The 18,255-nt window shown below is 43.3% G+C and overlaps 1 protein-coding gene across 2 annotated transcripts in view; it reads right to left on the minus strand.

Annotated features, from left to right (window-relative positions):
* The window catches only part of KIF16B (kinesin family member 16B), a 307,508-nt gene that overhangs the window by 43,854 nt on the left and 245,399 nt on the right, over positions 1-18,255 (minus strand). For both annotated transcript variants that reach the window (XM_070800719.1, XM_070800718.1), the window contains one exon: positions 14,266-14,355. In XM_070800719.1, coding sequence (XP_070656820.1) covers positions 14,266-14,355 — 90 coding nt within the window. The remainder of the gene's footprint in view (positions 1-14,265; positions 14,356-18,255) is intronic.

The following is an 18,255-nucleotide window of genomic DNA, read 5'->3' on the forward strand; positions in this document are numbered from 1 at the left end:
AACAAGGCAGAATCTTTTGCTGGTGGTCCACATGGAACAGCCAGCAATTATAATTAGGACATTCCACCATCAGAAGCTGCTGTCCTACCATCACTGAAGAACAGAAACTTGGTGAGATTCTAGGTATAAAACTACAGCTGGGAATGTACTAGGACTTCCCTGGCAGTCCAGCGGTTAAGACTCTATGCTTCCACTCTGGAGAGGGCACAGGGTTCGATCCCTGGTTGGGGAACTAAGATCCTGCATGCCACATTGCACATGCAATGTGCAAAAAAAAAATGCAAAAAAAAAAAAAAGAAACGTACTTATGAATGCACTGACTTTGTTATATTTGGTAGAAAGACTGTAATTTAAAATCCTACCCTTCCCAAAGCCAATATCAATTTTACTTAGGTATGAGCCAGGTAAGACAGATTTGAGGACATTCATGCATGTTGCAACAATTTTGCAAAGTGAGAAACATTTCAGATCTATGAGTATTTCATATTGCATTTTAAAGAAGAATTATGCAGTTGAATTAACTCAAATGCTTGTATTTTCCATCTGTTACTGTGATACTAATTCGTCCCTTTCAGGGACTGAGAACGTGACAGAAACCTGTCATTGCCATGACATTTGGTAGAAGGGACCCCATTTCTAGTTTTCATCCATGGGGGTCTCGCTATGTAACAGATCTTCATAGGTTAAGAGACCTTCTTCTTTCTGGTCTTGTCTGAAGCGCTCTGCAAACTCCCCCTTCTTGAGTGAACATGGTCATGGAGACTCTGGGCCAAGAAGAAGGCCTAGGAGTTAGAAGACATAAACCTTGCCTGGGCCCCAAGTCTTGAGGTGACTCCAAACAAAACTCTCTCTGGGGATTTGATATCTCATTTCTAAAATGAAAACTGGACTACCCAATCTTTAAGGCCCCCTGGAGTACGTATGTTTCATAATGTGCAAATGGTTCCGACCCAGTTACAGAAGTCTCCTTGCTGGATAGGAAAGCCTAGTATGAATCTGTGTTTCATAGTCTTTGGTGCTCCAAGAGGCTATCAACCTGTTTTCACTGTCTAGGTTTAAATTTGCTTGTCATTAATTTTGACAAGATTATTTGTCACTGGAAATCAGCTTTTAGATTTGGTGATCTATAACAATGACTATAATAATGAAAAGTCAATAATGCTCCTATGGTGGATACGAAAGAAATGACAGACAGCACCTTAACCAGTGACTCAAAGAGCATCATCTGGGGCTATTTTTTCCCCTAACTACACACACCCTCAGATCCCATGTCAGATTACTGAATCAGAATCTCCTAGCTTGGGGCCTGCATTCACGTATCTTGGAAAAGCTTCTTAGCTAATTGATGTCTTTCTCTCCCCAACCCACTTTTGAAAGCAGTGATTTAAATACAGATTATCTATCAGGCCGATAGAATGGTGTAATACAAGCCATACAGTGAGATACCTGGGCCTCTGATAACGTACCAGATCAGGGAGCTGGCAGCATTCTATTTTTTGCCTATATAGCTGTTTGCTATTTAAAAATTCAAGGAGGCTGAGTGCTTGATGCAGCTGAATTTATCTAAGGCTTACCGAATGCTCCCTGTGGCTATGGTTGGTAGCTTTACAATTTGGGTGGTGAGTAGATTTGCAATTTTTATATTAAATTTGGAATGCTGGTTGTAAAACTGTTTAGAATGCATTTCAGTGATGGATGGTAGATAGCTGTCTAAGACAAATATAAAGCCAATAGCTGGTTTCTTTTCTTTCCCTTTTTTGGTGCTGCTTTGGGGAAATTATTTGGGAAATAAAGAAGGTGAGAAATGGTTCTATCAGTACAAACTGAAAGTCCATATACAAATGACATAAGCTCCTGCCTAATCGTTTTCTTCTCCCAGTGATATTTACTGGGCACCCAGAGACTGCCAGAAGTGAAACTGAACAGTTGCTCTAACACAGCAATCTTTCATGTTCTACTCGAAGGCTCTGAAAATGCTTTTCTCCCTCAGCTCCGCATCAGGGAGAAAGGAGGCCCCCTAGGAACGTGACTGATGCATACTGATCCTGTCTGACACTAGGGGACTCTGAAGACTCACTGTGATAACTCAGTTACGATGCAGACAGGCACGCCTGTTCCCAGTAACTTAGTAACTCACCACACGTGGGCCTTAAACTTCCCCTTAGCATTTATTTTGATTGTACATTTTAATACTTAAAATATCCTATTTTCATGGTTCATCCTCTTGCCTCTGGGCAGAACACAAACCTGCTTCAGAATCACTATTAGCCAAGATTATAAAAGAGCCCTCAACAATCGATTCCAACGCTTAACTGCTTTCACCGCGAGATGCTTCTCTAGAGGCATAAGGGCTCCATTAGGCTCTAGCACTCAGGAGGACTCCTTGTTAAACGTACTAAAATGAAGTCCTTTGCATCTCTGGACCTCCTAAAAGGAGCAGCTCTCTCAGTGACCCTCTGACCTTCTAGCCCCGTGTCCCATACCTCATTAAATACACTCAGCGCCCATCAGACCACTCAACCAAAGTGGGGAACAGGATGGGACACGAGGTCTTCATCATTCATTCTAATGGTTGAAAGGGAATGAGCTTTTAAAATAGTCTTTTCAGCTTCTGGATGAGCTACGCTTTTGTCTTGATGGACTCTCAGACTATGACCTGGACCCACAAGTAAACTTCACAGACATTAGACATCAATAGTAAACTCTGCCTCATCCATAAAGAGAAGAGGACATTTAATGGGGCTCTGTTTCCGAGCACATAACTTCACTGGTATTTAAAAGGGTTATACTGATTTTAATAGAGTGGAAAATGCACAGTCCTCATATAGATAAAGAGCACTGCGGCAGTGATTTGCATGACCAAATTTCAAAGGCGTGCTCTCTGGCAGACACTGCACGATTCTTTGTAGTTACTTTCAATAACGTATTTCATCTGAGGCTCTCAGAATCTTTTACAAACTAGCTGTGGCATGATCATTTTATAGATGTGGACTCTGAAAACACAGGGTTTAATCTGATGATGATTCCATACGAGGTCAATGAAGGGGCACGGAGAAGGGAAGCCAGGAGGAGCGTTATCTTGCACAATACACATCAGTGCATCAAGGGGACAAACTAACTCAAAACAGAAGGCAAAGCTCCTTAGGATCCGGAGGAAAATGCTAAGATGACAGAACATAAATAAGTAAAAATAAAACAACAATTTTAAAACCCTTGAATAATACAGCACCTCCACCCAGTGAGCGCTCAGCCCCCACACACAAGTGAATTTGGAAACAGACTGAGCGTAACGCTTACATACAAGCCCGGTCACCTGCAGGCAACCTGTTCATCTTCAGTATTATTCAGGACAAATAATTCAGTTTTCTTTTTCTATTCTGAAATTTGTCACCATAAAAAATAATGGATTAAATTTTTCTGTGATTTTTGCTTTTTCCCTGCCCACAATCCCCACGCCCCAGAGTTTCAGGGAATCCACTGACTTCTCATCCTTTCAATTCACAACTCCGCTTTGCGTGTAAATACCCCTAGGTTCCTTCTATTTTCTTCACAGACATATGTTACACCTAATAACCAACAACCCCTGCCTGTTTTAATTGGTTCATCACCCAAGTGTATACAGAACATCCCTTAGGGGCCCTTCAGTTGACATCATTCTCCTTAAGGAGACATTACAGTAAATAATTAAGCAAATGAAAGTGAATTAACAGGGAGACTAGAAGACTTAACTGAATGATGTGTAAGGAATTCTTAAAACCCTCTCACTAATCGGGGTGAAGGCCCTCAGGGGTCTCAGTCCACCCCGTTTCTGTGTGCTCTTTCCTAATCTTGCTTTTTCATAAACTGAGTCCTTAAGGACAGGTGAACAATTACGAGAGTTCTTCCCAGAGACAGTCAGCACTTGTAGGTATTTTCCAGAATGTACAGGGTGGTCGTCACAACGGCAAAAATCTGGAAACTGACTGAAGGGCCATCAAGTGGATTCTTGGAACCTGATCAGGTGACACGCCAACTCTGTCACCAGGCACCACCGCTCGTGGGAAAATGATTCATCGCTTAACAAGTAGATAAACTATTTGTGAGCTAGGGAAGCCACAGCTATTTGGGAGGAAGCCAGAACTTAAGGCTTCTCGGAGTGAGGTGACTCTTAAAATTCAGCATGTCCCGCATGCAGATTCTAGACATTCTGCCCATGGAGTTGTTCCCAGAGAAAGTGGCTCTCTTATTGCCTAGGATTCTATACAGCAGACTGGTTCTTCAGGCCTCCCCACATGGGTCTCTTCTCTTGCCACCTAAATATCCCAGGATATATCCTGGGAGAGATGGGCAGAGAGAGCAGCGCTTAGACAGCCATGTGGACTGTGGTGTTCCCTGCTGCCAGGCTCCCCCTGGGCCCTGCGGGCAAGCAGTGATCTCTGTCTTACATCGTTCCTGGGTCACCCGGGGCGAAGCATGGCATACAGACCATTTGGAGGCAGCTGACGACGTCAAGAAGACTCACATTAGATATAGGGAGGGAGGTCATACGAACAGCAATAAGAGCGACTATAATGGACGAACACCTAATGCACAGATTCTTGATCTCAAGTCCCAACAAACACTCGGCAAGTAAGGCTACACAAAAGAAATGTCAACTTTATGAAAAAAAAAAAAAAGCTGATATTCATCTTGATATTCAAGAAAATCTTGAATATCTTAAATGGACAATGCTGTCCTCTCAGCAAAACAAGATCGACTGTGATCCAGAATGACACGCTACTGTGTTAGAGATGATGCTTCTCCTCATTTCTGTTCGGATATTGTTGTTTGGTTAGAAATAGGAAACAGAGTTGAACTGCCTGGGCTTCTGCTCACAGGCTGTGTCACAAGAGGCAAGCTCTCACTTCCACCAGAGACCACAAATGTCAGAGGCAGAGCACAGCTAGGCAGGATGCACTCAGTGAATGGTGAGATGGCCATCAGAGCCGAGGCCACAGAAAAGCTCCTTGGTTCTGGTGCAGTCCCACGGGGTTTGTGATTAACTCGGCTTCCCTTTCTCCAGGCGGTGTTGTTTTAAGATCTCACTACGTGATTTCAACCACTACTCACATTCTCTCTTCTCTTTCAAATTCAAGCATACTGTCTGCAGTTTCTCTTTCATAAACTGTTTTTTGTCCTCATAAGGAAAAAACTGATGTCATGGAGCTAGACTCAGCATGGAAAAGCAACTTCCAGTCTTCGTTATTTACATCGGGAGTCCACCATCAGGAAATGGGCTTCTGGGAAAGGACGCCTATTAACAGAATGGAAATTCCAGCTGGGCTTCGATATTCACACCCTCCTTTACGGCACCCAGTGTAATGGGTTTCCCATGGCACCACTGGGTCTCAGCCTCCTCTCTACCACACTTGCCCCTTTTTACGGGTCTTTTAATTCTGGAAACACGTTGAGCTTGGTCCCTCCCCAAGGCCTTTGCACTTGCTGTTCTCTCACCTTCAAATGAGCTCTCCTCCAGATCTTCATGCCTCCGTTTCTTTCCGGCACCGAGATCTCAGCTCAGTCTCACTCTTCAGATATCACCTTTCTCACCAAGCCATCTACAGCAGCCCACCGGCCAGCTCACACTATCACAGTGCTTTGTTGTATTTCCCCATGGCATTTAACCACTATTTACCATCCTCTTATTTCCTGGGTTTCATTCGTCTGTTTATTGCTCATTTTCTCTATTCATGAGAGGATGGGTGTGGCTGTGTCCATCACAACTGTATGCGCAGTGCAGGGCTGCTCCACACAGACTTACGACCGGATGAAAGAGGAAGCCGCCTCCATTTTTTTTTTTCATTTGAAAGCCACTTAAATTTTTCAGCATCTATGTAATACACTCTTCTTCATCTGAAAATAATTTTGCACATGGGATCATCTCTGTTCATTAATTTTGCCTGGTCCCAGTCAACAGCTTCAGTTCACCAGTTAACTTATTTTTTACCTCAGGTGAGTTGTCTTCTACTATATCTTTAAAGATTGCTTGTGCCTGCCCTAAAATTTTATTATTTTTTTTTAAATTTTATTTTATCTTTAAACTTTACAATATTGTATTAGTTTTGCCAAATATCGAAATGAATCTGCCACAGGTATACCTGTGTTCCCCATCCTGAACCCTCCTCCCTCCTCCCTCCCCATACCATCCCTCTGGGTCGTCCCAGTGCAGCAGCTCCAAGCATCCAGTATCGTGCATCGAACCTGGACTGGCAACTCGTTTCATACATGATATTATACATGTTTCAATGCCATTCTCCCAAATCTCCCCACCCCCTCCCTCTCCCACAGAGTCCATAAGACTGATCTATTCTTTAAACATTGATTCAGTCAGCTGAGTCGCTCAGTCATGTCCTACTCTTTGTGACCCCATGAACAACAGCACGCTAGGCCTCCCTGTCCATCACCAACTCCCGGAGCCTAACCAAACTCATGTGCAGTGAGTCGGTGATGCCAACCAACCATCTCATCCTCTGTCATCCCCTTCTCCTCCTGCCTTCAATCTTTCCCAGCATCAGGGTCTTTTGAGTCAGCTCTTCGCATCAGGTGGCCAAAGTATTGGAGTTTCAGCTTCAGCATCAGTCCTTCCAATGAACCACCAGGACTGATCTTTAGGATGGACTGGTTCAATCTCCTCGAAGTCCAGGGGCCTCTCAAGAGTCTTCTCCAACACCACAGTTCAACAGCGCTCAGCTTTCTTTATAGTCCAACTCTCACGTCCATACACGACTACTGGGAAAACCATAGCCTTGACTAGATGGACCTTTGTTGGCAAAGTAATGTCTCTGCTTTTGAATATGCTGTCTAGGTTGGTCATAACTTTCCTTCCAAGGAGTAAGCATCTTTTAATTTCATGGCTGCAATCATCATCTGCAGTGATTTTGGAGCCCAAAAAATAAAGTCTCTCACTGTTTCCCTATCTATTTCCCATGAAGTGATGGGACCAGATGCCATGATCTTCATTTTCTGAATGTTGAGCTTTAAGCCAATTTTTTCACTCTCCTCTTTCACTTTCATCAAGAGGCTCTTTTGTTCTTCTACACTTTCTGCCATTAGGGTGGGGTCATCTGCATACCTGAGGTTATTGATATTTCTCCCCGCAATCTTGATTCCAGCTTGTGCTTCTTCCAGCCCAGCGTTTTTCATGATGTACTCTGCATAGAAGTTAAATAAGCAGGGTGACAATATACAGCCTTGACGTACTCCTTTTCCTATTTGGAACCAGTCTGTTGTTTCATGTCCAGTGCTAACTGTTGCTTCCTGACCTGCATACGGGTTTCTCAAGAGGCAGGTCAGGTGGTCTGGTATTCCCATCTCTTTCAGAATTTTCCACAGTTTCTTGTGATCCACACAAGGTTTTGCATAGTCAATAAAGCAGAAATAGATGTTTTTCTGGAACTCTCTTGCTTTTTCCACAATCCAGCAGATGTTGGCAATTTGATCTCTGGTTCCTCTTCCTTTTCTAAATCCAGCTTGAACATCTGCAAGTTCATGGTTCACGTACTGCTGAAGACTAGCTTGGAGAATTTTGAGTACTGCTTTACTAGCGTGTGAGATGAGTGCAACTGTGTGGTAGTTTGAGCATTCTTTGGCATTGCCTTTCTTTGGGATTGGAATGAAAACTGACCTTTTCCAGTCCTCTGGCCACTGCTGAGTTTTCCAAATTTGCTGGCATATTGAGGGCAGCACTTTCACAGCATCATCTTTCAGGATTTGGAATAGCTCAACTGGAATTTCATCACCTCCACTAGCTTTGTTAGTAGTGATGCTTCCTAAAGCCCACTTAACTTCACATTCCAGGATGTCTGGCTCTAGGTGAGTGACCACACCATCGTGATTATCTGGGTCATGAAGATCTTTTTTGTACAGTTCTTCTGTGTATTCTTGCCACCTCTTCTTAATATCTTCTCCTTCTATCAGGTCCATAGGATTTCTGTCCTTTATTGAGCCCATCTTTGCATGAAATGTTCCCTTGGTATCTCTGATTTTCTTCAAAAGATCTCTAGTCTTTCCCATTCTATTGTTTTCCTCTATTTCTTTGCATTGATCACCGAGGAAGGTTTTCTTATCTCTCCTTGCTATTCTTTGGAATTCTGCTTTCGAGTGGGTATATCTTTCCTTTTCTCCTTTGCCATTCACTTCTCTTCTTTACACAGCTATTTGTAAGGCCTCCTTAGACAGCCATTTTGCCTTTTTCCATTTCTTTTTCCTGGGGATGGTCTTGATCCCTATCTGCTGTACAGTATCACGAACTTCTGTCTGTAGTTCATCAGGCACTCTATCAGATCTAATCCCTTAAATCTATTTCTCACTTCCACTGTATAATCATAAGGGATTTGATTAGGTCATACCTGAATGGTTTAGTGATTTTCCCTACTTTCTTCAATTTCAGTCTGAATTTGGCAATATGGAATTCATGATCTGAGGCATAGTCAGCTCCCGGTCTTGTTTTTGCTGACTGTATAGAGCTTCTCCATCTTTGGCTGCAATGAATATAATCAATCTGATTTCGGTGTTGACCATCTGGTGATGTCCATGTGTAGAGTCTTCTCTTGTGTTGTTGGAAGTGGGTGTTTGCTATGACCAGTGCGTTATCTTGGCAAAACTCTATTAGCTTTTGCCCCTCTTCATTCTGTACTCCAAGGCCAAATTTGCCTGTTACTCCAGGTGTTTCCTGACTTCCTACTTTTGCATTCCAGTCCCCTAGAATGAAAAGGACATCTTTTTTGGGTGTTAGTTCTAAAAGGTCTTGGAGGTCTTCATAGAACCATTCAACTTCAGCTTCTTCAGCATTACTGGTTGGGGCATAGACTTGGATTACTGTGATATTGAATGGTTTGCCTTGGAAACAGAGATCATTCTGTCATTTTTGAGACTGCATCCAAGTACTGCAATTTGGACTCGTTTGTTGACTATTTTGGCTACTCCATTTCTTCTAAGGGATTCCTGCCCACAGTAGCAGATAAAATAGTCATCTGAGCTAAATTCACCCCTTCCAGTCCATTTTAGTTCGCTGATTCCTAGAATGTCGACGTTCACTCTTGCCATCTCCTGTTTGACCACTTCCAATTTGCCTTGATTCATGGACCTGACATTCCGGGTTCCTATGCAATATTGCTCTTTACAGCATCGGACCTTGGTTGTATCACCAGTCACATCCACAACCAGCTGTTGATTTTGCTTTGGCATCATCCCTTCCTTCTTTCTGGAGATATTTCTCCACTGATCTCCAGTAGCATATTCGGCACCTACTGACCTGGGGAGTTCCTCTTTCAGAATCCTATCATTCTGCCTTTTCATACTGTTCATTGGGTTCTCAAGGCAAGAATACTGAAGTGGTTTGCCATTCCCTTCTCCAATGGACTGCATTGGTTAGAGCTGTCTATTATTTCTCTGCAAATTTGTTTAAATATCGCTCACCTCAAATCTCAACTATAATGCCATTTTATTAGAAAGCAACCCTAAAACGTGCTTATACTACTTCTGCCCCTCACAGTTTACTGATATTTCTCTTAGAATGCCTGTACCTCACTTCAAGTGGTAACTGCAACACAGCATGCATATTTTTAAAGTGTCAGTTATTATTACATTTTCCTGGTTTATCGTCAAGCCTGCCTGATATAAATTTAAGATGCAGAAGAGAAGACATTCTGGTTCTTGTCTGCTACTTATATTACGAGAATTTACAAAAATGTGCCTATGTAGAATGACATTGAACTAATGGCACTGAAAGAACTGATGTGAAATAAATAATGGAATGAAGGTACACACACACACACACACACACTCACATTCACATATATATTCCTGGTAAAGTTTGTATCCTTTTGTTTCAAGTAAATTGCTTCTCCATCTACTACCACTGTGGGAATTTAGTAAGCTAACACAAAAATCAATACATTATTAAAGTATTGATAGAGTAACTTACCATAAACTAGTTAATGAGCTGCAAAGCTCATTGCAAAAACCAGTTGTTCTGTACATTTAATATGTACACAATTACTTCTTCTTATTGTCAAAATTAACTTGGGATAGGAAGAGCAAATTGTAGAAACAAACTTAATAACAACTTTGATGTAGTTACTTTCGGAACTGAAGCCTCTTGGGAATACTGAGCTAAAATTCATACCTGAAGTCTCTTCAATTTTTAACTGAATACTATTATGATAATGACTTAACAACAGAATTTCAGACATAACTCAATTTTTCCTGGACCCAAGATTCTACCGTACATCAAGGAATCACTTTATTTACAAAAAGGAATTCTTCTTTATGTTGTGTATCAGATAAGACAGAGTTAGTAGCCATGGAGAAAATAGTATGTAATTAACATGAAACAAATTAGGGACACATGTATGATTAAATTGTTTTTGGAATATCATAAGAAACTATAAAAATAGGGCTAAAAAGCCATACTTAGGGAAGATCAGATCAGATCAGATCAGTGGCTCAGTCGTGTCCGACTTCTTTGCAACCCCATGAATCGCAGCATGCCAGGCCTCCCTGTCCATCACCAACTCTCGGAGTTCACTCAGACTCACGTCCATTGAGTCAGTGATGCCATCCAGCCATCTCATCCTCTGTCGTCCCCTTCTCCTCCTGCCCCCAATCCCTCCCAGCATCAGAGTCTTTTCCAGTGAGTCAACTCTTCGCATCAGGTGGCCAAAGTACTGGAGTTTCAGCTTTGGCATCATTCCTTCCAAAGAAATCCCAGGGCTGATCTCCTTTAGGATGGACTGGTTGGATCTCCTTGCAGTCCAAGGGACTCTCAAGAGTCTTCTCCAACACCACAGTTCAAAAGCATCAATTCTTCAGTGTTCAGCCTTCTTCACAGTCCAACTCTCACATCCATACATGACCACAGGAAAAACTATAGCCTTGACTAGACGACCCTTGTTGGCAAAGTAATGTCTCTGCTTTTGAATATGCTATCAGGGTTGGTCATAACTTTCCTTCCAAGGAGTAAGTGTCTTTTAATTTCATTGCAGTCACCATCTGCAGTGATTTTGAAGCCCAGAAAAATAAAGTCTGACACTGTTTCCTCATCTATTTTCCATGAAGTGATGGGACCAGATGCCATGATCTTCATTTTCTGAATGTTGAGCTTTAAGCCAACTTTTTCCCTCTCCACTTTCACTTTTATCAAGAGGCTTTTTAGTTCCTCTTCACTTTCTGCCATAAGGGTGGTGTCATCTGCATATCTGAGGTTATTGATATTTCTCCCGGCAATCTTGATTTCAGCTTGTGCTTCCTCCAGTCCAGCGTTTCTCATGATGTACTCTGCATAGAAGTTTAATAAGCAGGGTGACAATATACAGCCTTGACGTACTCCTTTTCCTATTTGGAACCAGTCTGTTGTTCCATGTCCAGTTCTAACTGTTGCTTCCTGACCTGCATACAAATTTCTCAAGAGGCAGGTCAGGTGGTCTGGTATTCCATCTCTTTCAGAATTTTCCACAGTTTCTTGTGATCCACACAGTCAAAGGCTTTGGCATAGTCAATAAAGCAGAAACAGATGTTTTTCTGGAACTCTCTTGCTTTTTCAATGATCCAGCAGATGTTGGCAATTTGATCTCTGGTTCCTCTGCTTTTCTAAAACCAGCTTGAACATCAGGAAGTTCACGGTTCACATATTGCTGAAGCCTGGCTTGGAGAATTTTGAGCATTCCTTTACTAGCGTGTGAGATGAGTGCAATTGTGCGGTAGTTTGAGCATTCTTTGGCATTGCCTTTCTTTGGGATTGGAATGAAAACTGACCTTTTCCAGTCCTGTGGCCACGGCTGAGTTTTCCAAATTTGCTGGCATATTGACTGCAGCACTTTCACAGCATCATCTTTCAGGATTTGGAATAGCTCAACTGGAATTCCATCACCTCCACTAGCTTTGTTAGTAGTGGTGCTTTCTAAGGCCCACTTGACTTCACATTCCAGGATGTCTGGCTCTAGGTCAGTGATCACACCATCGTGATTATCTGGGTTGTGAAGATCTTTTTTGTACAGTTCTTCTGTGTATTCTTGCCATCTCTTCTTAATATCTCCTGCTTCTGTTAGGTCCATACCATTTCTGTCCTTTATCGAGCCCATCTTTGCATGAAATGTTCCTTTAGTATCTCTGATTTTTTTGAAGAGATCTCTAGTCTTTCCCATTCTGTTGTTTTCCTCTATTTCTTTGCATCAATTGCTGAAGAAGGCTGTCTTATCTCTTCTTGGTATTCTTTGGAACTCTGCATTCAGATGTTTATATCTTTCTTTTTCTCCTTTGCTTTTCGCTTCTCTTCTTTTCACAGCTATTTGTAAGGCCTCCCCAGACAGCCATTTTGCTTTTTTGCATTTCTTTTCCATGGGGATGGTCTTGATCCCTGTCTCCTGTACAATGTCATGAACCTCATTCCACAGTTCATCAGGCACTCTATCTATCAGATCTAGGCCCTTAAATCTATTTCTTACTTCCACTGTATAATCATAAGGGATTTGATTTAGGTCATACCTGAATGGTCTAGTGGTTTTCCCTACTTTCTTCAATTTAAGTCTGAATTTGGCAATAAGGAGTTCATGGTCTGAGCCACAGTCAGCTCCTGGTCTTGTTTTTGCTGACTGTATAGAGCTTCTCCATCTTCGGCTGCAAAGAATATAATCAATCTGATTTTGGTGTTGACCATCTGGTGATGTCCATGTGTAGAGTCTTTTCTTGTGTTGTTGGAAGAGGGTGTTTGTTATGATCAGTGCATTTTCTTGGCAAAACCGTATTAGCTTTTGCCCCTCTTCATTCTGTACTCCAAGGCCAAATTTGCCTGTTACTCCATGTGTCTTGACTTCCTACTTTTGCATTCCAGTCCCCTAGAATGAAAAGGACATCTTTTTTGGGTGTTAGTTCTAAAAGGTCTTGGAGGTCTTCATAGAACCATTCAACTTCACCTTCTTCAGCGTTACTGATTGGGGCATAGACTTGGATTACTGTGATAGTGAATGGTTTGCCTTGGAAACGAACAGAGATCATTCTGTCGTTTTTGAGATTGCATCCAAGTACTGCATTTTGGACTCTTTTGTTGACCATGATGGCTCCTCCATTTCTTTTGAGGGATTCCTGCCCGCAATAGTAGATATAATGGTCATCTGAGTTAAATTCACCCATTTCAGTTCGCTGATTCCTAGAATGTCGACATTCACTCTTGCCATCTCTTGTTTGACCACTTCCAATTTGCCTTGATTCATGGACCTGACATTCCAGGTTCCTATGCAACATTGCTCTTTACAGCATTGGACCTTGCTTCTATCACCAGTCACATCCACAGCTGGGTATTCTTTTTGCTTTGGCTCCATCCCTTCATTCTTTCTGGAGTTATTTCTCCACTATCTCCAGTAGCATACTGGGCACCTACTGACCTGGGGAGTTCCTCTTTCAGTACCCTATCATTTTGCCTTTTCATCCTGTTCCTGGGGTTCCCCAGGCAAGAATACGTAGGGAACGCAGGCTGAAAGACAATGACTAATGACTGGTTTATAGTCAGTTGAATCCAAACTTCCCGAAGAGCAAATGCCTACACCAGGCTTACTTCAATTGGAGCAAAAATAAACAAAAAGTTAAGAATAATGTGTATCGCTTGGAAGAAACACATTCATTTTAGGAATACCTTCCTTTGCTGAAAAGTATTAAAAAACCAGTCTTTGTCCAAATTTAAACAAAATGACTACTAATGTGTCCACACACTCTGGGTATCTTATCAGATGCATGAAATGCCTCCTTGCTTCTAGATAATTCCGTATTTACTATCCATCTCCCCTGCATGTGTGATGGCAAACTAACTTTTATGACTTTACTCTTCATTATGTGGAAGTCTAAGCATTAATGCAGTCTTTTTTTTTTACAGGAAACAGGGGCAAATTCATACTGAAAAATGTATTACTATTTCATTTTAATAGGTCTCACTTATGGTTGAGAAGTTATAAATTGATCAAAATATTTATTTAAAATACATCATAAAATTAATGAAAAGGATAGAAATGACTTACTGTTCCTTACTATCACTCAAAATTTTGTGTTCAGAAAGATGTCTGAATTGTGTAAAGTACAAACGGAACAGAGAACAAAAATTAAAAAGCTGTCTTTGAGAGATGAGTGACTGGAGGAAAACTTGGTGACACGCATAAGCTAATACCCAAAGAGGAAGGAGGGGGCACTGACAGGGCAGCCAATGGCATTTACTTTTGAAAACAGATGTTCTTAATTGAAAATAACTATGTCATAACTCACCTCTGCATGCTTCAGCTTCAGTGTTTTATGCATTTCCCGGAAACGACTGTAACGCCTGAACACGGTCCACGTCTCATCCAGGACAGTGATCTATTCACGGGGAAAAGCGAAACAAACCAGCGTTAATTAGAGGAAAAGGCGACTCAGTTTCTTTAAAATAATTTACAAATTATCAAAAAGTGATTAGCATGTAAATTTCTCCAGAAGTGAAAACATTAATCTAGCGACACAAATCAGCCTTATAAATAATAACTGTGCTCTGCTGACGCATGCATCTCTGCTTCCCAAATCTTGTTATGAGCAGCATGTGCCCCTGTAAAGTGAATGACAGAGTCTCCTCTTCAGGGCTTATCAGAAGTTCCCTCAACTCTCCACGTGGGGCGCAGAGAGGAAACCTCACAGCGGAACCTCTCTCTTAGAGTGCTGTGCCCACACAGAACGTTTACACTCTTACATAAAATGTGGTGTCGGTTCCAGATGCCACCACCATGGACAAGAGAGAAGCAGCAGCAAAGAAAAGGAAAGGGATGAAAAGAAGGAAGGGATGTGGGGCAAAGGAGGAGAAAGTGGAGGACAAAGAGAAAAATGAAAAAAGAAAAAACTGTCTGCGTCTCAGTGATCATTAGCATCAAAACCCACACTATAATCTGCTTTGTTTTGGAGGAAGACTTCTCAGTCCAGCCTCTAACCAGCAGTGGAACTTACTGTTCCTGCTGGATGATGTGTCCCGTGGACACTCTGGCATCCATTAATCATACACCAAGGTCACAGGGACCTGAAGAAGCTGGGAGACACCACCAACCTCTGTGGTCACACTTGAGTCATCAGTTCCCATCTCATTCACACCACTGCTCCAGACCCATGTCCCCAGCTGGGAGACAACTCTTCTTTAGATGTCGCACACCAACTTCAAGGGCAGCTTGTCTGAAACAAGCCCACCCATTCTCCCTGGTCTGAACTCTGCTTCATCTCAGTGCCTGTCACTACCAGCCACCGAGCCACGCCAGACGGATGCTGGTCCAGCTGCCCCACACACCACAGTCAGACAAGCCCCAGTTCCCGCGCCTTCCTCGGGGTTCTACCTTCTCACCCTTTGCCACCACCGCCGGCTCACTCTGCACCACCAGGTCCCACGTGGCCTTGGCCAAGCCTCCCACAGTGTCCCCACCCAGCTGCCCCTCCAATCCCTTCCCTGTACCACTGACAGGGGAGCTTTCTAACACTTGAATCTGATCATTCTACCTCCACCCGTAAGTCCCCTAGAAGCCTCCGGCTGCTCCTGGAAAAAGACCCACGTTTTAGACCCGTGCCCCTCCGATAGCCTCTGCCCGCAGGTGTGTTAACTGCACACTCTTTGCCATGATGGCCTCTGCAGGGGCCACAATCCTGAACCAGAAACCTCACCCCATGCCTGAGAGGAACACTCTCCTCAGGCTGGCGATTCAGCCCGATTCGCCCACATGTAAACTCCAGGGGGTGAGCAGGGACGTCAGGGATCAGCAAACCACTGGGATCGGCAGGGGGAGGACACCCATGCAGAGCCCTCGGGAGGAGGGGCGAGCCTTGAGTTCGCTCATTTCCCCCAAGTGCCGAATGAGATGATCTGGGGTTGTACAAGGATGTACGTTTCAGAACGTTCATCATCTGGCTCTAGATTCATCATTTACAACAAAGCTTCAATTGTGGCAGCTTTCTTCCTGTTTCCTTTTAAAAGATATTTAAATAAGGGAAAGAAAAAAGATAAGTATGTTAACAAAAAAGCATTTAGCAAAAATGGTACCAATGTCACCTAAAGTTGGGAAATACTGCCCCTGGGAGCTCAGCTGGGGGCCTTCTCTCCGGCTCTTTCTTCTCAACAGGCCCCACTGGGCACAATCAGCAAGCTGGGGGAGGGCTTCCTTAGAGCAGGAGCAAAGCCATTCGCCACCCTGGCTGCACACAGACCAGGTGGGCATGATACTGCCTGCTTGCCAAGAAAGCCCAGGAATTAATGGAACCACACCTGTGACCTGGGAGCCATAAGACGCAGGATGCTCACAGGGAGACCCTTCTGTCCTGGAACTCTGGAATCTACAGAAAGTTGCGGAGGAAGCCTGGGTGCCCCTCCTCCCTCAGATGCTAATGCTCCCTGGATCTCTGAGTGCTTCCACTGTTCCTCTTCAACTCACAGTCAATCATCTGCAAAGTCCCCCCATCCCCAGCCTCTTTCAGGAACATCCCCTTCACCTTCCCTCTAACTGGTCACCAGGGGACCCCTCCCCCTGCAGCCCTCTCAAGTAGGGACTGTGTTGTCCCCACATTCCGCATCCCATCGTCCCAGGAGGTCGGTGGACGCTCTTGTGCTTCCATCCAACTTTTACACCCCTACTCCTCTGCCCTCTCTGAACGCCCCCACGTGAAGACCATGCCTTCAGATCTTACCGTTAACCCATCCTTCTCACAGGCAATTCACCTCACTTGCGTCCCCAGCTCCTTGAACATCTTGGGTTTTGCTCACAGCCATCTGCTCCCAGGCTACAGAACTCCTGCCATGAATCTTGGTAATTAAATCAATGACAGATGATCCCTCCAATGCCCTGACCTCCTGTTCTTTGACTTCTGTCCTGGTTCCTTCCTCACCCAACGGGAAAACCACGGGCAATCGTTAAAACCATCCCCTTACATTCAAACCCAAATCTCTTAGTCCTGCTCTTGAAATTCCCTCAACTAAGCTAAACCACAGCCTTGATTAAACCCGACTGTGTTTACTCCTGGCCTGCAGCTGCCTAGCAGGATGGGGCTGTGGGAACACAAACCACCAAACGGCCGCCTGGTCCTATTTCAGTCACAGTCACCATCCTGAAGTCAGCCAGGATGTCTCCCACCAGTTAGTCACACACATTTCCCAACTCCATCCACTCTCCCACTCTCTCGGATGAGAGTTTTCTAAACAGTTTACTCCATCTTTCTCCTTGAGCCTTCATCACCTCCACTGCCCCCTGCCCTTCATGCCTTTCTCAACACAGCAGCCAAAGCTATCTTGTTAAAAACTGCTCGATGGAGCCATTTCTTTGCTCAAATAGGACATCCTCTCAAGGAGTACAATCTCGTTCAGGGCACAAGTTCAAGTTCTTCTGCTGACCTCAAGGACCTTTACAATCTGTCTCCTCCCTGGCCTTGTGACTGCACTCTCCCTCACTCACTTTACCTTCCTTGCTTTTCTGGAATCCATCAAACATGCTACACGGTAAATGTGGCCTCAGGAAGTACATGTGTGATTTTTCCTTTTTCTGGAATGTTCTTTCCATATGACTAGCTCCAGCATATCCTTCAAGTCTTTGCTTAAAAGCTCACTTTCTCAGTGATGCCTCCTCTGGATATACCACCGCACCCCACCACCCCTTATTCCCCATCTCCACAATACTTACTCCTCGTATTTTTGTACTAAGCACGTCTTCCTACCTAACATGGTACAGTCATACCTTCAAGATACTGTGGGTTGGGTTCCACAGTAAAGTCTATATTGCATTAAAGTCAGTCACATGACTAAACAGACATGCCTTCAAACAAGACATGGATGGCCAACAAACACATGAAAAGATGCTCAACATCACTAATTTTTAGAGAAATGCAAATCAAAACCACTATGAGGTTATCACCTCACACTGGTCAGAATGGCCATCATCAAAAATCTACAAACAATGAATACTGGAGAGGGTATGAGGAAAAGGAAACCTTCTTGCACTATTTGTGGGAAGGTAAATTACTGCACCCACTATGGAGAACAGTATGGAGTTACCTTTAAAGACTAAAAATAGAACTCCTGACCTGGGCATATACCCTGAGAAAACCTTAATTCAAAAATCCACCAATGTTCACTGCAACACTGTTTACAACAGCCAGGACATGGAGGCAACCTAAATACCCATGAACAGATGAATGTATAAAGAAGATGTGGTACAACTGCACAATGGAATATTACTCAGCCATAATAAGGAACGAAGTTGGGTC

Source organism: Bos indicus, chromosome 13, assembly GCF_029378745.1.
Source record: "Bos indicus isolate NIAB-ARS_2022 breed Sahiwal x Tharparkar chromosome 13, NIAB-ARS_B.indTharparkar_mat_pri_1.0, whole genome shotgun sequence".
In the NCBI taxonomy this organism is placed as follows: domain Eukaryota; kingdom Metazoa; phylum Chordata; class Mammalia; order Artiodactyla; family Bovidae; genus Bos; species Bos indicus.